Source organism: Dreissena polymorpha, chromosome 1 (assembly GCF_020536995.1).
Source record: "Dreissena polymorpha isolate Duluth1 chromosome 1, UMN_Dpol_1.0, whole genome shotgun sequence".
NCBI lineage: Eukaryota > Metazoa > Mollusca > Bivalvia > Myida > Dreissenidae > Dreissena > Dreissena polymorpha.
In genome coordinates, this window is record NC_068355.1 from 86,190,631 (window position 1) to 86,211,789 (window position 21,159).

Sequence of the window (21,159 nt, forward strand, 5' to 3'; positions counted from 1 at the left end):
AGATAGATAGATCCAGACGTGTTCTTCAGTGCTTTCTACAATCACACATTATTTAACAATGTAAATTCCTGTTTTTACTCTCCTGCTTTACTACTTCTCTATAAATTTCCCTGCATAGAGCAGAATTAAGTTTTGTGTCATGTAGATGTGGATGAAGTGTAGCCTTATCATTATTGTCTATAGCTTCTTTGTGTTAATAAATTGACACATGTAACCGGATTTCGCTACTTTTTTGCCGGTGTAAACAAAACGAAGAACTGAAAACATGCCTTCGATAATTGGACAACAAAAATTGTTCCCAACAATATCAAGCATAGATGAAATCGTAACTGAAGATTTTCTTGAGGCAGCAATGGGTGCCGTCGCCATTGTGGGTACGTCAGCATACCTTACTAAACTCTGTTACTGTAGTAGACGTAGTAACGCTCGTTTGGTCATTGTCGCGCGGGTAATACTTTAATGTACACTGAAAACTTTTAAGTATACATAATACCCAGGGTACGGATAATATACTAATACCTAATACCCAGGGTACGGATAATATACTAACATGTACCCAGCCAATTTAGACTGTTCCCAAGTTGCATTCCCGTTTTCACGATGCCCTGACTCAGTGTGTCCCAACCTTCTTCTTAATTATCCGCCACCGTAGGCGGAGGGATATTGTTTTGGCGTTGTACATCCGTCCGTATTTCCGTCCGTCCTTCTTTCCGTCCAACTGGAGCCATATCTTGGAAGTGCTTTGGCAGATTTCATTGAAACTTTGTATGAGTATATATATAGATAAAAGGATGATGCACGCCAAATGGCATAGTACACCATCTGTTAATAACGGAGTTATGGCCCTTTGTATCTTGAAAAAATGCTTGTTTGAGTGTCAAATATAACACTTTTGTGTCCAGAAGCATATTAGCGGGGGATATCAATTCAACGAATTTGCTTGTTTGCTAAATGAATTCACAGAAGATGGGACGAATTTTGAGTTATAGCTGCAATTTCCAACTATTTAGTTTTTTACTGAAAGACATTCAATTTTGGTCTGGTCTTGTGCTGTGGGTGAAGCCGGATTACCTGGAGGAAATCCTTCCGTTATGATGACCACCAACCAAACTCACATGCCCAAAAAACAAGAATTTAAGCCTGGTCGCCTAGGTAAGAAGCCCATGTACCACTGCAGCCTTAAAAGTACATTTAGGTCGGCCTGTAAAGGTTAAATTGAGGATTGTAGTGTGATAGGTTAAAACCAAACCCCTGGTTTGTTCAGTTAGAAGAGCACCATGCTTCTGATACTGGCCTTGTGTTAAGACAATAACACATGGCAGAGAAGGGCTGGATGTCTATAAGCAGCCTGCTGGTGACATAACGACTTGAGGGCCATTATTTGGCTAGGGCAGATTGTAGATGTCGGCCCCAGCTCTGCTGTATGTAATTGTTTATATTACACAGTGCCCCAGATAATTATTTTAAAAATAGGGTTTTCACCCATTGATTTTGAAAAATAGGGTGATTTTATTCTTGAAATAGGGTGAATCGAGTTATAAAAATACATACCTTAAAATTATTTCTGCTTTACTTCTGTTTAAGCTGCACACTTGTATTGATTCAGTAAAACTGTAAACTATCATAATTAACTTTAATAAACAGAAATTTCATAATATCTTTAACCATTGAAACCGTCCATAATATAAACTTTAAACTTTAAAAAAATCGATAACACAAATGATTCAGCACTTATTGGCTCTTGCTATCTTGGTTCGAAAAAGTTTGCGATCGACTGATATTTTGGGGCAACAATCGGGCACGTCTTTCGGCCACTATTGGACATGATTATTTGGCATCGTAATAGAAAGTTAAAGTACAGACGCTTTACAAATGCATGCACAATGAACAACAGATTCAGTTAGATTGAAAATTATGTATGTCGTCGTAAATAATTTGGTCAGACGCTTTATTTAACTATGAAATCAAGTCTGCAAAGCGTTTGAATAACTTTGACTGTTTTCCTGCTCAGTCATCTAGGCGCTTGCTAAATGAAAGCATCGCCGCGTTACGATAATAATTCCGAAGAAAAAATACAGAAAATGAGCAAAGCATTTGATTGAAGCTATTGTACCGTACGCATCAAATTTGATGAATTACAAATGTAGAGTAAAAGTCAAATTAGCTGCGTTTTCAATACGCATGATATTGTATTTCTTTGCGTTTTTAAACATTTAAATAGGGTGAAAAACGCAGATACGCAGCTTATCTGGGGCACTGTTACATATCATCCTAGTTTGCCCTTCACTAAAATTTCATCCGAACCAGCTTTCAGTACTTTTATTGTCTTTCATTCAATTCTTTATGCATTATATGACGTATCTGGTGTTATGTTCTGTGACGAAACACACCAGTTTAAGCTAAACTATCTGGATTTTAAGGATGAAGCATGGTGGTTTATTTAATGATAAACTATTGTTTTAAGCATCAAATGAAACCAAAATGTGTTTTGGATTGTGTCTTTGTTATGCATACTTGGTAACTTAAAAAGGAATTAAATAAATTCCTCCGACCGGTCATTCGATTTCCTGAATCGTTGGCCAGACGAGTAGTATAGATAAAAAAAATGTTTCCAACAAATAGTATGGTTTTAAATAATTTAAGATTAATGGATAGAAGAACAGAAAATGGAAGTGCATATCGCTCTAATTGTATTGTCGTGGGCATTGGATTACAATTGTTATTTAGGTAAGCTTGTTGTTTATTAAATTTTGTGTTTTGATGACATGTGTTAAAGGGGCTTTTTCCCCTTTTTAATTGACAAAATTAAAAAAAGTTGTTTCAGATTCGCAAATTTTCATTTTAGTTATGATATGTGTGAGAAAATAGTGATACTGAACATTTACCATGCTTTAAAATATCCAGTATAATTATGCATCTTTTGAGGATTTGAAAACCTGAAAATTATAAAGCGTTCCAACACGAAACTAATTCAAGTAGTTTTTATCCGATCTTCACAAAACTTGGTCAGAAGTTTTATCTAGATGATCTTAAGGCCAAGTTCGAACATGGGCCATGCCAGATCAAAAACTAGGTCACGGGGTCACTTAGTACGTTTTACACATTCAGCATGGTGTCTGCTCTCTAATTCAAGTAGTTTACATCTGATCTTCACCACACTTGGTCAGAAGTTGTATCTAGATGATGTGTAGGTCAAGTTCGAACATGGGCCATGCCAAGTCAAAAACTAGGTCACGGGGTCACTTAGTGTGTTTTAAACATTGAGCATGGTGTCTGGTGTTTTTTGTGAAGACAACATGCAAAATATTCTGTGTCAATGCGGCATGTTGGGGTACTCGTCACGTCTGTGAGAAAGCAATAGTTGTATTTAACAACATTGGCTAAGACTGAATGAGGATGCCATTTTGTTGAGTATAAGCCACATGATCCGATTCTTTTCAGATATGAAAAATCAGCCCAGCTTGGCTGGCCGATATAATTTATATTGCACGCCAGCCACGCCTGATACAAAATTACAGGCCACTCGGGACATCATGTTCTTACTATTTATAGCAGGCCTTGACACTAACTTTTTTGACAGGGTTCCCTCTGGGAACCCTATTTTCAACTTTTGGTGACCCTAACTCAAACTAGGGTTTCCTCCTGTTTCGACGCACAGCGTAAGGGCAAATAAGGACAAGAAGCATACTGTTACACATTTTTTTTCCCAATATTCAATTCAGTTGCCATTGTAAATCTAAAATGTAACACATAACTCCTTTCAGAAAAGTTTGCGAAAGTGAATGTGAATGTCTGAGAATAAAAACGTGCCTTTCTTTAAATTTTACAGATTACACTGCATTCATAATCGTGATATAACTTGTCCGATCATTCATGCATGTAGACCTATATGTATTCATAGTTTGGTAATCTCAAAACATGTTATTTACCTAATTATTAGTCCCCTACCGGTGAGACATTCGTTGGGATAAGGTCAGTAATAATCTGTGAAATGTATTGTTATTTAATACAGTTTCACGTGGGGTTGGCGTGTATTTGGCTGCCTGAGCGCTGATTGTTTGATGCTTTTTCCAAGAATAATTTGACTTACAGCTGGAAATATTGGCCTCTCGCTGAGACATTCATTGAAAACAGTTTCTTATAGGCGGAGTTAACGGACATAGGAACTTGTTCGAGAAATTAAAAATAAACTACTTACCGTTTCGGGATTTCTTCTTATCATCAAGGCAAGAAATAAAAGATAATTTAGCGGAATCAAATGGTCAATCAATACGACGTGGTTCTATAAATTTAGGGTTCCCGGAGGATCACCCAGCTTGAAAGAACTGGTGACCCTTTCCAAAATCTGGTGTCCGCGGGTTCCCGGGACACCGTTAGTGTCGAGGCCTGTATAGTAATGATAATTATGTTATATGTTCGAATCCTACACTGGGTGCATTTTGTCCTCTGTTGTTACTTTAAAAACAATCCATTTTCATGTAGACCTAAGAGATTTGGCAAAAGTTTTAACAGGCTCCTATGTGATGCAAACATCATGGCAAATAAAAAACAACTGATTTTGTAATTATTTAAAAAGATGACTTTGATGGGCAATTAGTATCTAATGACAAACCTGCTTAAGTTATCCTTTGAAATCCTTTCCAATCACATTAAAATGTGGAGGGAATTGAAAATGGGTATCTGTTTTGGGACATGGATACTCTTAACAAGTTGCTTATTGGTTACCTCAAGTGGGTGAAATGAACAGTTGAATATTACTAAATTTCAAGAATGGCTGAACACTCATAGTGTTGATCCTCTATAAAATGATATTTGGTATCTGCAATATTGTTGTCCAGTTGAATGAACGAAGGCTGGATGCACCGTTTAAGTTGCAAAACTTGGCAGCAGTGTTTTTCTCTCAAATGTTCAGGACCACACTGTGTGTGTATTAAACATTTGTATGAAGTCCACTTTGACTTTTACCCACCCTTGAGACACTTAAGTTGGGTAATGAGAGATAGTGTTGGATAAAGCAGATGGTCTTTCCACCCTGGTCATTTAGTGCCCATTGTTAAGAGACTAGTACACACCACGAATGTTAAATTCTCATGTGTGAGTCAATAACAGGTATTAGATTAAATAGGGAATATGACATTTACCCATAAAATTGTGAATTTTTACTTGGGCAGGTGTTTTACCCATAACCACTTGAAAAACATGGACAAATTAATCTAAAATCCCCAAACTTATTCAGTGCACTACAAAAGTATTAGTATTTTTATGTCCCCCACTATAGTAGTGGGGGACATATTGTTATTGCCCTGTCTGTTGGTTGGTTGGTCTGTTGGTTGGTTGGTTGGTTTGCGCCAACTTTAACATTTGCAATAACTTTTGCAATATTGAAGATAGCAACTTGATATTTGGCATGCATATGTATCTCATGGAGCTGCACATTTTGAGTGGTGAAAGGTCAAGGTCATCCTTCAAGGTCAAAGGTCAAATATATGGGTCAAAATTGCTCATTTAATGTACACTTGCAGTTTTTCAATATTCAAGATAGCAACTTGATATTTGGCATGCATGTGTATCTCATGGAGCTGCACATTTTGAGAAGTGAAAGGTCAAGGTCAAGGTCATCCTTCAAGGTCAGATGTCAAATATATGTGGCCAAAATCGCTCATTTTATGAGTACTTTTGCAATATTGAAGATAGCAACTTGATATTTGGCATGCATGTGTATCTCATGGAGCTGCACATTTTGAGTGGTGAAAGGTCAAGGTCAAGGTCATCCTTCAAGGTCAGAGGTCAAATATATGTGGCCCAAATCGCTAATTTTATGAATACTTTTGCAATATTGAAGATAGCAACTTGATATTTGGCATGCATGTGTATCTCATGGAGCTGCACATTTTTAGTGGTGAAAGGTCAAGGTCATGGTCATCCTTCAAGGTCAAATATATGGGTCAGAATTGCTCATGTAATGTCACTTCTGCAATATTGAAGCTAGCAATTTTATATTTGAAATGCATGTGTATCTCATGGAGCTGCACATTTTGAGTGGTGAAGGGTCAAGGTCATCTTACAGGGTCAAACGTCATAAAGGGGGACATTGTGTTTCACAAACACATCTTGTTCTTATCTGAAATATATTTTATGTAATGATAATTAAATACAGAAAGTTAACATGGTAAGGTACACATAATTCATTTTGGTTGACTTCTAATTGCTGTTTTTGAGAAATGCTTAGATACATTCTTGAAATGATTATTAGATATGCAATAAAATTTATGAAGTATTGATGCTATTTTGTTTTAAAACATAGGCACATATTTTAATCCTAATTAGCTGTATTTAAATTTTAGAAATATTGTAGTTTTTGTGCCATAAGTTTTTCAAATAAGTTTATATTCCACTTATTCCATTTAAATTGAGCAGACGCATATCTGGGGGGGGGGGATTAAGGAGGGTTTGGAATATAAGAAACTACTTTATTCATACAAAAGCATGTTAAACTTTATTGTTTATCAACTTACATAATGATCCGACTAGTCACACTTTTTTGGATTAATATTTAAAAGATTATGTAGCATGACCAGGTCATAAATGAAAACCAATATAGAAAACGCTTGGTGTAACAGCAAATCATAATATAAATACGATTGTAAAAGATTCTACATTAAAAGGGTATCAATATTGCACAAGTCAGTTGTTTATTGATTGGAAAAGTATCTAACAATACTATAATTGAGCCTGGTTTAGGGAAAAGCGGTCTTAATGCACGTGAATAAACAGAACAGAAATGTTTATTTACAACCTAAGCATATACAGCTCAGCGTCAAAATAACAATACAGCAATAATAAATGCATACACATGTGTCAATATAACAACAATTTTGTTTATGCATTTTAACTTATATATGATTTTTGTGAGAATGTTATAAAGAAGAGAAGGCTCTTTATTAATTAGAAAATAGTTAAGTGGATGTTAAAAATCCATAACTGATTGAGAAAACTTTTTGCAGTTGGATTACATATACAAAATTTCAATTCTGGGGATAAATATTCTCCATATATTTTTGGCTCTAAGTTTAAATGCTTTAATACAGAAATTAGCAAGATGTATCAGTATAGATTTTCTGGTCTCATCACAAATTATAAAAATGTATACATACATGGTGTAGCCCCAGATTAGCCTGTGCAGTCTGTACAGGGAAATACTTTTCTGCTTTATGATATTTTTTGTTAAAAGGAAGTCTCTTCTTAGCAAAGAACCAGTTTCCAGTTAAGGTAGAAAGTGTGGGCCTTGATAAACGTAGTTCTAAGGAATACTCTTTTATTAAATGTCCACTCTAAAATAGCTATGGGTCATGAAAAGCATGCCGCAGGCAAGCCATGAGGTGGGTGTAGCTGTTTATATAAACCTCAAAACATAGGCCATCAAATGGTAACACATACATGTACATTGTACAACTATAACGTTATCAATAGCACATTAGTTAACGTATGTACAATGTGCAAATTAATGTTGTGTTGTTGTTTTTAGTGCATTTAGTCAGTTGGTTTTAATTTAATTTACTTTACAATTTTATATATTTTTAATTAAAATGAGGAATATTGTATTATTTTATGTATAAGAATGTTAACAAAAACAAAAATACCTTTATAGGGATCGTGAACATACACAAGATTTTATTGGTCCTGTAATTTTCATTTTGTTTCAAAATGTTTTGACAGGTTGTCTTACAGAATGTCTGACACTGTTTTGAAGCGTTTAGGAAGTGTATATATGTTTCTAGAAAAATTGAACAATCTTCTTAACCATTATTCTAGTGTGTAAAAAGTCTTTATTACTTATAAAACTTGTGCAATCCATTTTATCTCTGTGGCAAATTCTGATAAAATGAACAGTCAGTCTTAAAAATGTTATTAATCAGTGAACTTTGGAACTTAATTGTTACGAAAGGAAAAACATTCATAATGTAACAAGATTAATTTATTTTCTAGAAAGTTTGAAATGATTTGTATGCTCCCGGATCGAATGATCGGGGGTATATTGTTTTTGGCCTGTCTGTCATTGTATGTGTGAGTCTGTGTGTCTGTCACTAAACTTTAACCTTGGTCATAACTTTTGCAATATTGAAGATAGCAATTTAATATTTGGCGTGCATATGTATCTCATGGAACTGCACATTTTGAGTGGTGAAAGGTAAAGGTCATCCTTCAAGGTCAAAGGTCAAATATATGGCTTCAAAGCGGCGCAATAGGGGGCATTGTGTTTCTGACAAACACATCTCTTGATTTTTAATGATACACTTTTTTAAAAGGTTGTTTAACACTTGTGACTTTTGTAACCCATTTATTTCTTTTTGGGGATTCTAATAAAATGTTCCAGTTTTTTTTATACCCCACAAATGAAGTTTAGGGGGGTATATAGGAGTGACCTTGAATGTCGGTTGGTCGGTCCGTATTAAGTGTCCGCTCTCTAATTCAAGTTGTTTTCATCCGATCTTCTCCAAACTTGTTCAGATGTTGTATCTAGATGATATCGAGGTCAAGTTTGAATATGGGTCATGCCGGGTCAAAAACTAGGTCACAGAGTCACTTAGTGCATTTTAAACATTCAGCATGTTGTCCGCTCTCTAATTCAAGTAGTTTTCATCCAATCTTCACCAAACTTGGTCAGAAGTTTTATCTAGATGATCTCTAGGCCAAGTTTGAACATGGGCCATGCTGGGCCAAAACTAGGTCATGGGGTCACTTAGTGCGTTTTAAACATTGAGCATGGTGTTCACTCTCTAATTGAAGTAGTTTACTTCCAATCTTCACCAAACTTTGTCAGAAGTTTTATATAGATGATATCTAGAGATTTGGATTAAATATCAGCAGCCCTGTTTTATATCAACTGCCTTAATAATGCTTGTGAATATTGTAACAGAACACATTACATCTTGATAATTCCCATGCATTGTTAAAAAAATGAATGGTACTGTAAGCACAGTTTCTTGGCATAGCATATGCACTGCAGTTTGTTTGTTTTATATTGCAGGATCAATGGGGTCACAATTCTCAATGACAAGGGATGACATGCTTGGCAATGTGAAGGTAAATAGATTAGAAAACCAAGAATTATAAAATAATTATACAGTGGAATTACGATACAACAAAGGCATATGACAAATAAAGCTGCCGGTACGTCTGTTTTTTATAAATGTTTCACTGCAAGAAATGAGATACTAGGAATTCTCTTTTTATCTAAAAATGCATTTCATTACATTTTCCTGTTCCATCTTAATGTTTCTATTGAAATTTTAACACAATTATATGATTACATGTTAGACTGAGTTTTCTTTCAATTTCAATGAAGATTTAAATGTCTACCCAGAAAGACAGCTACATTTAGCTAGTTAGTTTGCATCATCATGAATAATAAAAGTTGTTCGCATGTTTAGCTACCTTTTTTATACACTTTGGATAACAAGAGGGCCTGAAAGGCCCAAAGTGGCTCACCTGAGATAACAAGATATTATTGGGACTAATCTTCTGACCAAGTTTCACGAAGATCGGAAAATAAATGTGGCCTCTAGAGAGTTAACAAGGTTTTATTATAGCCATATAAGGAAAAATGCCCCGCCCCCTGGCAGCCATGTTTTTCAACCAACGGCATCATTTTTGAACTCTTCCAAGATATTATCGGGATGAATCTTCTGACCAAGTTTTATGAAGATCGGACAGTAAATGTGGAATGTGGCCTTTAGAGTGTTAACAAATTTTACTATAGCCATATAAGGAAAAATGCCCCGCCCCTTGGAAGCCATTTTTTTGAAGCAAACATAATTATTTTCGAACTCATCCAAGATATCATTGAGACCAATCTTCTGACCAATTTTCATGAAGATTGGACAATAAATGTGGCCTCTAGAGTGTTAACAAGGTTTTACTATAGCCATAAATAGCCATATAAGGAAAAATGCCCCGCCCCTGGTGGCCATGTTTTTAAAGCAACCAAAACCATTTTCGAACTCATCCAAGATATCATTGGGACAAATCTTCTGACCAAGTTTCATGATGATCGGAAAACAAATGTGACCTCAAGAGCGTTAACAAGGTTTTACTATAGCCATTTAGGGAAAATAGCCCCGCCCCGTGGTGGCCATGTTTTTCAACCAACCGGCATCATTTTTTAACTCGTCCAAGATATTATTGGGATGATTCTTCTGACCGAGTTTCATGAAAATTGGACTATAAATGTGGCCTCTAGAGTGTTAACAAGATTTTACTATAGCCTTATATAGCCATATTAGGAAAAATGCCCTGCCCCTTGGAGGCCATGTTTTTCAAGCAAGCGTAACCATTTTTGAACTCATCCAAGATATTATTTAGACAAATCTTCTGACCATATTTCATCAAGATTGGACAATAAATGTGGCCTCTAGAGTGTTGACAAGGTTTTACTATTGCCATATTAGGAAAAATGCCCCGCCCCCTGGCGGCCATGTTTTTCAACCAACCGGCATCATTTTTGAACTCGTAGATATTATTGGGATGAATCTACTGACCAAGTTTCATGAAGATTGGACAATAAATGTGGCCTCTAGAGTGTTAACAAGATTTTACTATAGCCATATATAGCCATATCGGGAAAAATGCCCCGCCCCTTGGCAGCCATGTTTTTCAAGCAAAGGTTACCATTTTTGAACTCATCCAAGATATCAGTGGACAAATCTTCTGAGCAAGTTTCATAAAGATCGTAAAATAAATGTTGCCTCTAGAGCGTTAACAAGGTTTTACTATAGCCATATTAGGAAAAATGCCCAGCCCCCTGGCGGCCATGTTTTTCAACCAACCGGCATCATTTTCGAACTCATCCAAGAAATTATTGGGATGAATCTTCTGACCAAGTTTTATGAAGATCAGACAATAACTGTGGCCTCTAGAGTGTTAACAAGTTTTTACTATAGCCATATATAGCCATTTAAGGAAAAATGCCCCGCCCCTTGGCAGCCATGTTTTGCAAGCAAACGTAACCATTTTCGAACTCATCCAAGATATTATTGAAACCAATCTTCTGACCAAATTTCATGAAGATTGGACAATAAATGTGGCCTCTAGAGAGTTAACAAGGCAAATGTTGACGCCGCACAACGCACAACGGACGACAGACTAAAAGGGATCACAAATGCTCACCACGAGCATATTGTGCTCAGATGAGCTAATAAAAAAAGAGGAGATTTGTCTTCTTATTTTCTGGATAATAAAAAATAATATAAATACGAAAATGATTAAAAATGTGTGCAAATATTTCTATTTTAAAACAAAATTAAACAAGTTGTCTACTGACAGTTATAAGTCATGTAACTGACAATTACTTTTTTCCATGTTTGTGTTTATCTAGGTGACATACATCAATATTAAGACCACCTTTTTGATAAAAATCATTTTTTTTACCAAATTTTCCAAATTGACACGAACAAACACATGTCATCTTCTGAATGTAAAAAGAAGTGTAACTGCCATTTTGTAAAATTTTCACGAGGCGCCAAAAAAATAGATTTCTTTTTAATAATAATTATTTTTCAGTTACCTAGATACTTTTTCACATGCTTTACATAAACTTTTGTGGATAGGAAATGGAACCTTATGCCAGTCACCTGTCATAAACTTGGTCACCTGGTCCAATCTTAGAATAACAATGTTACCACACTAGAGGCCACATTTCCCTCTCAATTTAAGTGAAACTTATACAGATTGTCTGTCTTGACAATATCTAGAATAAGTTCTAATCTAGTTTTACATGCATCCAATAACTCGGTCACAAGGTCAAATCTTAGAAAAACTTGTAACCACTATAGGCCTGATTTATTACTCAACCTTTCGTGTAACTTGTTCAGAATGTATATATGGACAATATCTAGGCCAATTTTAAATTTAAGTTACTTGTGTACAAGAAAACTAGGTCATCAGGACAGATCTTAGAAAAATTTCTAAACACTCTTGAGGCCGCATAAATGACTCAATTTTGATGAAACTATGTCAGAATGTTTATCTTTACAATATCCAAGTAAGAATGTAGGTCACATGCATCCAAATACTAGGTCACAAGGTCTATAATTTTTATTACAGTGTTACCACTCTAGAGGCCACATTTATGACTCTGTCTTGATGAAACTTGGTCAAAATGATCATCTTCACTATAATCAAGGCAGAGTTCCAATGTGGGTCATGTGGGTCCTAAAACTAATTAAGTCAACTTGTCAATCTTTGAAAAACCTTATTATACCCCCACAAACAAAGTTGAGGGGGGTATATAGGAGTGAGCTTGTCTGTCGGTCGGTCTGTTGGTCCGTATTAAGTGTCCGCTCTCTAATTCAAGTTGTTTTCATCCGATCTTCACCAAACTTGGTCAGGTGTTGTATCTAGATGATGTCTAGGTCAAGTTCGAATATGTGTCATGCCGGGTCAAAAACTAGGTAATGGGGTCACTTAGTGCGTTTTAAACATTGAGCATGGGGTCCGCTCTCCAATTCAAGTAGTTATCATCAGATCTTCACCGCACTTGGTCAGAAGTTGTATCTAGATGATGTGTAGGTCAAGTTCGAAGATGGGCCATGCCGGGTCAAAAACTAGGTCATGGGGACAATTAGTGCGTTTTAAACATTGAGCATGGTGTCCGCTGTTTTTTTTGTGAAGACAACATGCAAAATATTCTGTGTCTATGCGGCATGTGGGGGTATTCTTCACGTCTGTGACAAAGCTCTAGTTACCCCTGTAGCCACATATATGACTCCCTTGATGATTCTTGCTCAGAATGTTTATCTTTACAATATCTAGGCAGAGTTGTTAACTGTTCTAAGGCAGTGACCCCAGTTTTGTTCGTTTTGTGTAAATATGCTTTTTGTGTACTACATTTGTTTTTTCCTCGTTTTTTGCAATAAATAAAGAACCACATTGTAACATAAGATATTTCTCCTGCTGATGCAGCTGAAGGTTTGTGTTGGGTATTTTAATGTGGGTCGCCTATGTAAAAAAATGAGGTCACTAGGTAAAATCTTAGAAAACCCATATTTCCACTCTACTAGCCACATTGTTAATTCAATCTTTTATGAAACTTTGTCAGACTGTTCATCTTGACCTTACCAGGGCCATGTTTAAGTTTGGTTAAAGTGGGGTCAAAATCTTTGTCACAGGGTAAGTCTTCAACAATTGGTTTTACTTTAACTCAGGTGAGTGATGCTTCAGGGACATCATGGCTCTCTTGCTTCAATGCATCTGAGTAATATTTGTTTTCCAGAAAGTGCGCACCAAGTATGAGACAGACAAGAAAGGACTTCATTTGTTGAAGGATCTGCTGCAGAATGAGAAGGCAAACAAAGAGGATAAGAATGACAAGTCTGGGACGGTCGGGGCGCTTTGGCTCAAACGGTACACACTTTGTAATCCTATGCCAGCCTTAAATTTAAGTGTCGCTCTGGGGAAACGGGGCCAGATTCATGTGCATAAGGTGTTGTCTCATCAGGGACAAAAATTTCTGCCTAGACAAGATTTTCTTTTAGAAAAGACTTCTTTTAAACAAAAACTACATAAAAGCGGAAAGTGTTGTCCCTGATAAGCATCTAATCAAAATGATTTTGTAATTTGATTAAAAATATTTTCTCTATAATTAGACTGACATGTTTAATGACCTTCTGTATTAGGTTATTTATTGTAAATATTTACAAGCATGAAACCAGAGGTCTCTTGAAGACACCATTCTCTTTAACATTAATGACTGGCTGAACTTGTTAGTTATCTTATTTTTAGTATTTTAATGTAATGTTCAACAATTTTAAGGCAAGGACTTATTGATATAATTTACTGACTGCCAGAATTTACTGACTGCCAGAAAGGTATATGATATTCCTGTTTTAGGCTTTTACTAGCTCAATGTTTTGATAAAATATGATTTATTGTTAGCCGTGAAGAGACCAATTCATGTAACTATGTTCAGGCTAACAACAAGCCACACATACCAGCAGCTTGTAAATGGTTAATGGATGGAGAAGAATTGTCATTTATGACTCACTTGCACATGGTGAGCTTCTGTGATCGCCTTTTGTCTGATTTGTCGGGCGTCGTAAGTGATGTGTCCTCCATTGTGTGTTGTCAACATTTACCTTGTTAACACTCTAGATGCCACATTTATTGTCTAATCTTCATGAAACTGATTAAGAACATTTGTCTTAATGTCAAAGTTTGAAACTTGGTCATGTTAGGTCGAAAACTAGAGCACTAGGCTCAAAAAAAGAAAAAGTATGTTAACACTTTTTAAGCCACATCTATAGCTGAATCTTCATTAAACTTGGTCAGCACATTTGTTCTAATGATGTCTGAGCTGATTTTGAAAATAGTTACGGTTTGGTAAAAAGCATGGCCACCAGGGGTCGGGGTAGTTTTCCAGATATGGCTAAATTAAAATCATTTTAACAATCTAGAAGTCACAGTTTCTGTCTTAACTTCATGAAACTTCAGAATAAATTTCCACAATAAATTTTTTATGATATTTTTGCTGAGTTGGAAAATAGTTCCTGTAATGTCCAGCCGTCAGTCATAATTATGCTAACCTTCGGTTAACTCCGCCCTACACCAATCAGCATCCAGCGTTGCAGACGCAGCGTGTGTGGCGCGTGGCCGGGGTTTGCTCGTAAACATTCTCAAATATAACGCTGGACTGTATGTACATGTATTTCTGTGTGTGTGTGTGTGTGCGTGTTAATAAGGACACTCTCCAGACACTCTACTTTTTAATCTAAATTTACTTTAATAATAATTTGAAATATGCATTTTGTTATTTTGAAGATAGAAGGGATGTAATGTCCAGCAGTCAGTCATAATTATGCTAACCTTCGGTTAACCCTGCCCTACACCAATCATCATCCAGCGTTGCAGACGCAGCGTGTGTGGCGCATGGCCGGGGTTCGCTAGTAAACATTCTCAAATATAACGCTGGACTGTATGTACATGTATTTCTGTGTGTGTGTGTGTGCGTGTAAATAAATATATAAACAAACTCCGTCTTTATCTTAACCATCCCTATAAGGGTCTGAAACATTACAGTTCCAATCTGTCAGGGGGCGGGGCAGTTTTCTATATATGGCTATAGTGACAAATTGTTAATGCTCTATAGGCCACATTAAATTCCAATCTTCATGAAACTTGGTCAGAACATTTTTCCCCAATAATATTTCAGCTGTGAAACTAGGTGGAGGTGTTCTGCATGAATAGCCATTTAAGTTATCTTATTGTTAGTTTTTAATGTAGTGTTCAACATTTTTTAGGCAAGGAAATAAGTTATTTTTTATGATATTTTTGATTAATTCGAAAATGGTAACAGTCTGTTAAAAAAACATGGCTGCAGGGGGCTGGGCAGTATTCTATATATGGCTATAGTGAAAAATTGTTCACGCTCTTTACACCACATTTAATGTCCAATCTTCACGACTCTTGTTTGGAACATTTTTTCCCAATGATATCTCAGCTGTGTTAGAAACTGTGTCCAGTTAGGTAAAAAACTAGGTGGAGGTGTTCTGCATTAGAGTCGCGTTCTGAGAAAACTGGGCATAATGCATGTGTGTAAATTGTTGTCCCAGATAAGCCTGTGCAGTCCGCACAGGCGAATCAGGGATGACACTTCTCGCCTAAACTTGATTTTCAGTAAGGAGGAACTAAAAATACCTTAAAAGCGGAAAGTGTCGTCCCTGATTAGCCTGTGCAAACTGCACAGGCTAATCTGGGACGACACTTTACGCAAATGCATTATGCCCAGTTTTCTCAGAATGCGACTCATTAGTAGCCAATTTTTTCAGAGGTCTGGAGTACCTGTGCGAGGTGTTCTGGGAGCTGATACAGGAGCATGTGGCCAGCAAGCAGCCTGGGGGCAAGTCTGACAGTGGGGCAGTGAAGGCAGCATGCAAGGCAGCTTACGAGAAAACACTCACCAAGTATCACAACATGGCCTCAAGGATGGTTGTGAAGGTCAGTGAAGGATGAAATTTTAAAAGTTCAGTCTCCAAATACTTTTCAAAAATTAAACTTTGCAGAATTTTTTTTCTGTATAGGTGATGGGTCTTGCCTAGTACCAAGGGGTAAAGTAAAACATATACATGTTCTGTAAAACGATTAACATTTGTGGGACATTAATTTTCATTGATTCTAGGCCAGGATTGACGGATTTGCAAAAACAAGATCCCAACAAATAATTATTTGTAATGTATAAAGAAAATTTATACTGAATTACAGTAGGCATGAAAGATATTTATCCAGCGTAATCAACACATACATCCTTTGTTGGTTTCGCAATCCAGATACATTCAGATACAAGACAAAGGAGAGTACATTACATGGTGTACTTAGCTGGCACTTGACAGTAATCGTCTGTAAAACGCTCGTGCATTAAAGCTGTATCAATACCGTTAACTTTGTTTGGTAGAATAAGAAGGATAATCTCTAATTGTTAACTAATTTCATGTTCATTTTGTGTATTTTAAACACCCAACAAGAGGCATATAGTAGACAACTAATGCAATTAAACAGATGATGATATGTTATCAACACCTGATTGGTATAGTTTCTGCGCTTTTGTTTTAGATGAAAAATAAATATTTGAACCATGCCCTATGAAAAGGGGGTTTAATGCATGTGCGTAAAGTGTCATCCAAGATTAGCCTGTGCAGTCAGCACAGGCTAATCAGAGCTGACACTTTCCGCCTAAACTTGATTTTTGCTAAGAAGAGACTTTTTGAAACGTAAAATATAATAACAGCTTAAAGTTTCATCCCTGATTTGCCTGTGCGGACTGCACAGGCTAATCTGGGACGACTCTTTATGCACACCCATTTAACCCACTTTTCACATAGCACGGCCTATTTATTATATATTTATATATTATTTATTTAGTAAGGCCATAATTGTGATTGAATGAAACTATTTGGACAATAGGTCATCCAGTCCTGCTAATCTGCTAATCATACAATGCACTAGTTAATTGACATGTAATAAAAAGGGCCATTTACTATCACCGAATAATAAAGGACTAGATAATTTGCATGTGATAAACAGGGCCCAATTAGTGCAAGTGCCTCCCTCTCCTACATTGCCATTAAGGGCAGACAAGTTTTACAGACAAATAAGAAAATGACCGACACACATTCCTAGGTGTTTTTTCCAAATTCACAAATCCTCAAATGTATTTGTCATCTAAAAAGGCATTTTTTTTAAACTATGAAATTTCATGCCAATCAAAACTAAATGGTTTTACAGTATTCTATTTGCTTCAAGCGCTTTCAAACATTAACAAAATTAAATGCATTTATTACAAACAAAATATTTGTCTGGAAAATTAGCATCAGAACTTTGTGACTTTAATTATAACTGAAGCCCTGTTAAAGTGCATAGAATGATTGTTTATATGGACTTTATTTAATAAATAGCATAATAAATGTCGAAATCGGAAAACGTTCACATATTATTTTTTTTTAGCAAATAACACACAAAGTTGACAACCGTTTTTCTATTTGGAAAATCATTTGGTATTTAAAATAACAGTACTTTTTCCATCATATTCCATGTATACAAAATATCTCAGACTTTTGTAAGGCAACAGCTAAGTTATTACTGGGATATTAGAATTCTCAGAATTTACCTAAATATGGCTGCTAATGGGGATAGTTACAGCCTGACACGTTGTCACAATAACAGGCTTCATAGAGGATAATTGAGCTGCATTCTGGGAAAACGGGGCTTAATGCATGTGTGTAAAGAATAGTCCCATATTAATAATTACAGGGTTAGTTGCTGACCCGATACGGGATATACGGTTTTGTGGAAAACCTTATCGGGGCAAGACCGAAGGTCAAGCCCCGATATGGTTTTCCACAGAACCGTATATCCCGTATCGGGTCTGTAACTAATCCTGTAACGATTATATCACGCCAACTTTCCATCTCATCAAATTAACAAATACAAACATGTTTTTTTATAACTAGTATTATCGAAAATATTAAATTCAAGAACATCATATAACAATTACAAAACTTATGGAATGTTTCTACTGCCCCATATAGTCTACTGACACCATATAGAATATATGGGGTCAGCATGTGACATCAAACAGCCAATTAGAGAAGAGTATTTTGTAGATGGCATGATATTAGCCTTGGCGGACTGCAGAGGATAATAATGAACAACACTTTCTGCTTTTATAGAATTTTTTGTTATAAAAAAGGCTCTTCTTTTAAACACATCCAGTCGAGGCAGAAAGTGTCGTCCCTCATTTTTCTGTGCAGACTGCACTGGCTAATCTGGAACAACACTTAAGCACATGCATTAAGCCCTGTTTTCCCAGAGTGGGATTCATATGAACATTTTCTGAATCTATTATGAGTCCTATCTTGTTTGCAGGGAGGCCTGATGCTGTCCCCATACAAAGAGACACTCATGACTAACCTTGCCCATGGAGAGAAAGACAAAGATGACGAGGTAAGCATGCCTCAACTTTCTTGAGAGCTTTTGTTGTTGTTTGTTGTTGCAATTTGGCTTACTCAGTAGCTTACATTGTGAACATGTTTTGTTGTGCCCCTGAAATCAAATGATTTGGGAGGCATGTAGTGAGTCCATTCTTTCGATCGTTTGTATCAGTTCAATGTATGGGGGCTGTCCCAGATTAATGTAGACAAATTGCTTAGTTGTGTTATTGGCTGCATGCTTGTAAACAAATGCTAAGATATATGTATTTAAGAATGTTGCCATTTAGAACAGAAATATGAAAATGAAATGCTTGTCCATCAAGATATATAAATCAATGCGATATGATTAACCATCACACATAAAAAGTCACTAAAATTCCATACATGTTAATTAATAGTGCTAATGACACTAGTTTATAAGTTTGAATCCTAATTCTATGAGGGTGTTATATAGGTAATAGAGGACATGAAAGTGTATGAGAAGCCTTTGCGAGCCTATGTGATCGTGGTCTGTCAGCTCTTCCAGAGCTTTGACTACAAGGATGAGTGCCTCACCCCACAGCCCTAGGCTGCCTACACCTGGGCCACACCCTGTACATCCCCACACCTGGGCCAGGCCACACCTACATCCCCTACTGGACCAGAGGGCACTAAGGTGCTAAGGAAAACTAAAGGGATTTTTTTTAATTATAAGTCTGTTTTTGGTGTAAATATTGTTTTTTTATTGTAAAAAATGATTTCAACTAGTACTATTGCTTCAGATTTGAGCCACACTGTGGGAAAACAGGGCTTAACGCATATACAAAAATGTAGTTGTCCCAGGTTAGCCTGTGCAGTCTGCACAGGCTAATCTTAGATGACACATTCCACCAGAACTGGATTTTTGCAAAGAAGACTTCCATAAAATGAAAAATACCACATATTTTTAAGTGAAAAGTGTCTTCGTTGATAAGCCTGTGCATACAGCATAAGCTACTCTGTGACAACACTTTAAGCAAATGCATTAAGTCCCTTTATCCCAGGGCAGGGCTCATTTACCTTTCATCCATTTTGCTCACAGAAGTTTTTGGATTTGACACATTTGTTATAATTTAATGTTCACTTGAAGTAAAGCTAAACATAATTTAGGAATAGTTTCTCTGATGGGGACAGGATGTGGCATAAAGCTGCAATATCAGAAACATTTTGTAGAGTGTGAACTATTCTGACTAATTACACATTCCAGTGTATTGATGAATATTATAGATCTGCTGAAATATGTTATCTTTATTTAATTTTCACCAGCTTGTTGTGTTTTTTTGCAATATTATATAAAATTATTGAGTGCATAATCAACATGGTTTGAGAATATCTTACATAAGTTAGTTCTACAAGAGACTTTCATTTTATTGAGAACATTGTGTACATACACTAAAAACTATGGACTCGTTTTGCATATGGGTTAAGTGTCGTCCCAGATTGTGTACATACACTAAAAACTATGGACTCATTCTGCATATGGGTTAAGTGTCTATGGACTCGTTCTGCATATGGGTTAAGTGTCTATGTACTCGTTCTGCATATGGGTGGTAATGTCGTCCCAGATTAGCCTTTGCAGACTAATCTTTGATGACACTTTATGTATATGCATCAATCCCAGTTTTCCCAGTGCAATGCAATATTCTTTCATTGATGACTGGTACTTCTAAAACTAATAAAACTGTACCTTTATATATGAGCCGTGCTTTTGAAAAGGGGGGGGTTTAATGCATGTGCGTAAAGTGTCGTCCCAGGTTAGCCTGTGCAGTCCACACAGGCTAATCTGGGACTACACTTTCCACCTTAAATGGAATTTTGTTAAGTAGATACTTGTTTTAAACGACAAATATCATAAAAGTGGAAAGTGGGACAACACTTTATCCACATGCATTAAACCCACTTTCCTCTGAGCGCGGCTCATGTTTATTTCTTAGGAGTCAAATTGTCTGGTTAATATCTGCAATCTATACCTTGTGAATGGTTACTAACAGTCATCATGTGTTATAACACAAATTTAACTGTAAGTAATGTTATAAATGACTAATGTGTACATGTAAATCGCCTAAATAAACTATATTTATGTAATTATGTTCAAATAAGTACTTTATATTTATATTGTCATGCAGATATTTCATAAAATAAATAAAAACATATTACGTTGTTTTTATATGTACAAATATATTTCCTAAAACACATATTTTAGGGTACATAACATTGGCAAGATAACGCCCCCAAGACCTCCACATTTAGGCTATGGGGTAGACATTATTCAGTTCTTAAGCAAGACTTTTTATGGCAAACACTGTGAAGTAATAATCACTCATCATCATCATTATTCCCTTGACTGGTCTGGCTGTTGGAGGATGTGAGACAACAAAACAGAGATCCTCCGCCAGTCAGTTCTGTTGTGGGCTGCTGGGAGTAACTCATCCATGGGGAGGGACGTCCACTCTTTCACATTTTACATACAGCTTTTTTCTGATGGCGACCTCCCTCTAGCATGCTCTCTAGCATGCCCTGGAGCTAAATCTTGTACAGAAAATTGTTTTTGGCGATGTGAACAAACCAAGCCAGCTTTCCTCTTTGCAAGAAGGGCTCTTGTGAGCAAACAAGTACTGCTGTCATGTTCTGGACCTACTCCTTTGTCCTGTGCACTATGTAG

The 21,159-nt window shown here is 36.3% G+C and overlaps 1 protein-coding gene across 1 annotated transcript; it reads left to right on the forward strand.

Annotated features, from left to right (window-relative positions):
• Positions 1–188: 188 nt before the first annotated feature.
• On the forward strand, positions 189–20,653 carry LOC127838990 (glycolipid transfer protein A-like). The gene is made up of 6 exons (XM_052367137.1): positions 189–374; positions 9,029–9,084; positions 13,271–13,401; positions 15,822–15,990; positions 18,415–18,492; positions 18,934–20,653. Exons 1-6 carry the CDS (start codon positions 266–268, stop codon positions 19,045–19,047), a joined length of 657 nt encoding a protein of 218 aa, XP_052223097.1. The 5' UTR covers positions 189–265; the 3' UTR covers positions 19,048–20,653.
• Positions 20,654–21,159: the final 506 nt, after the last annotated feature.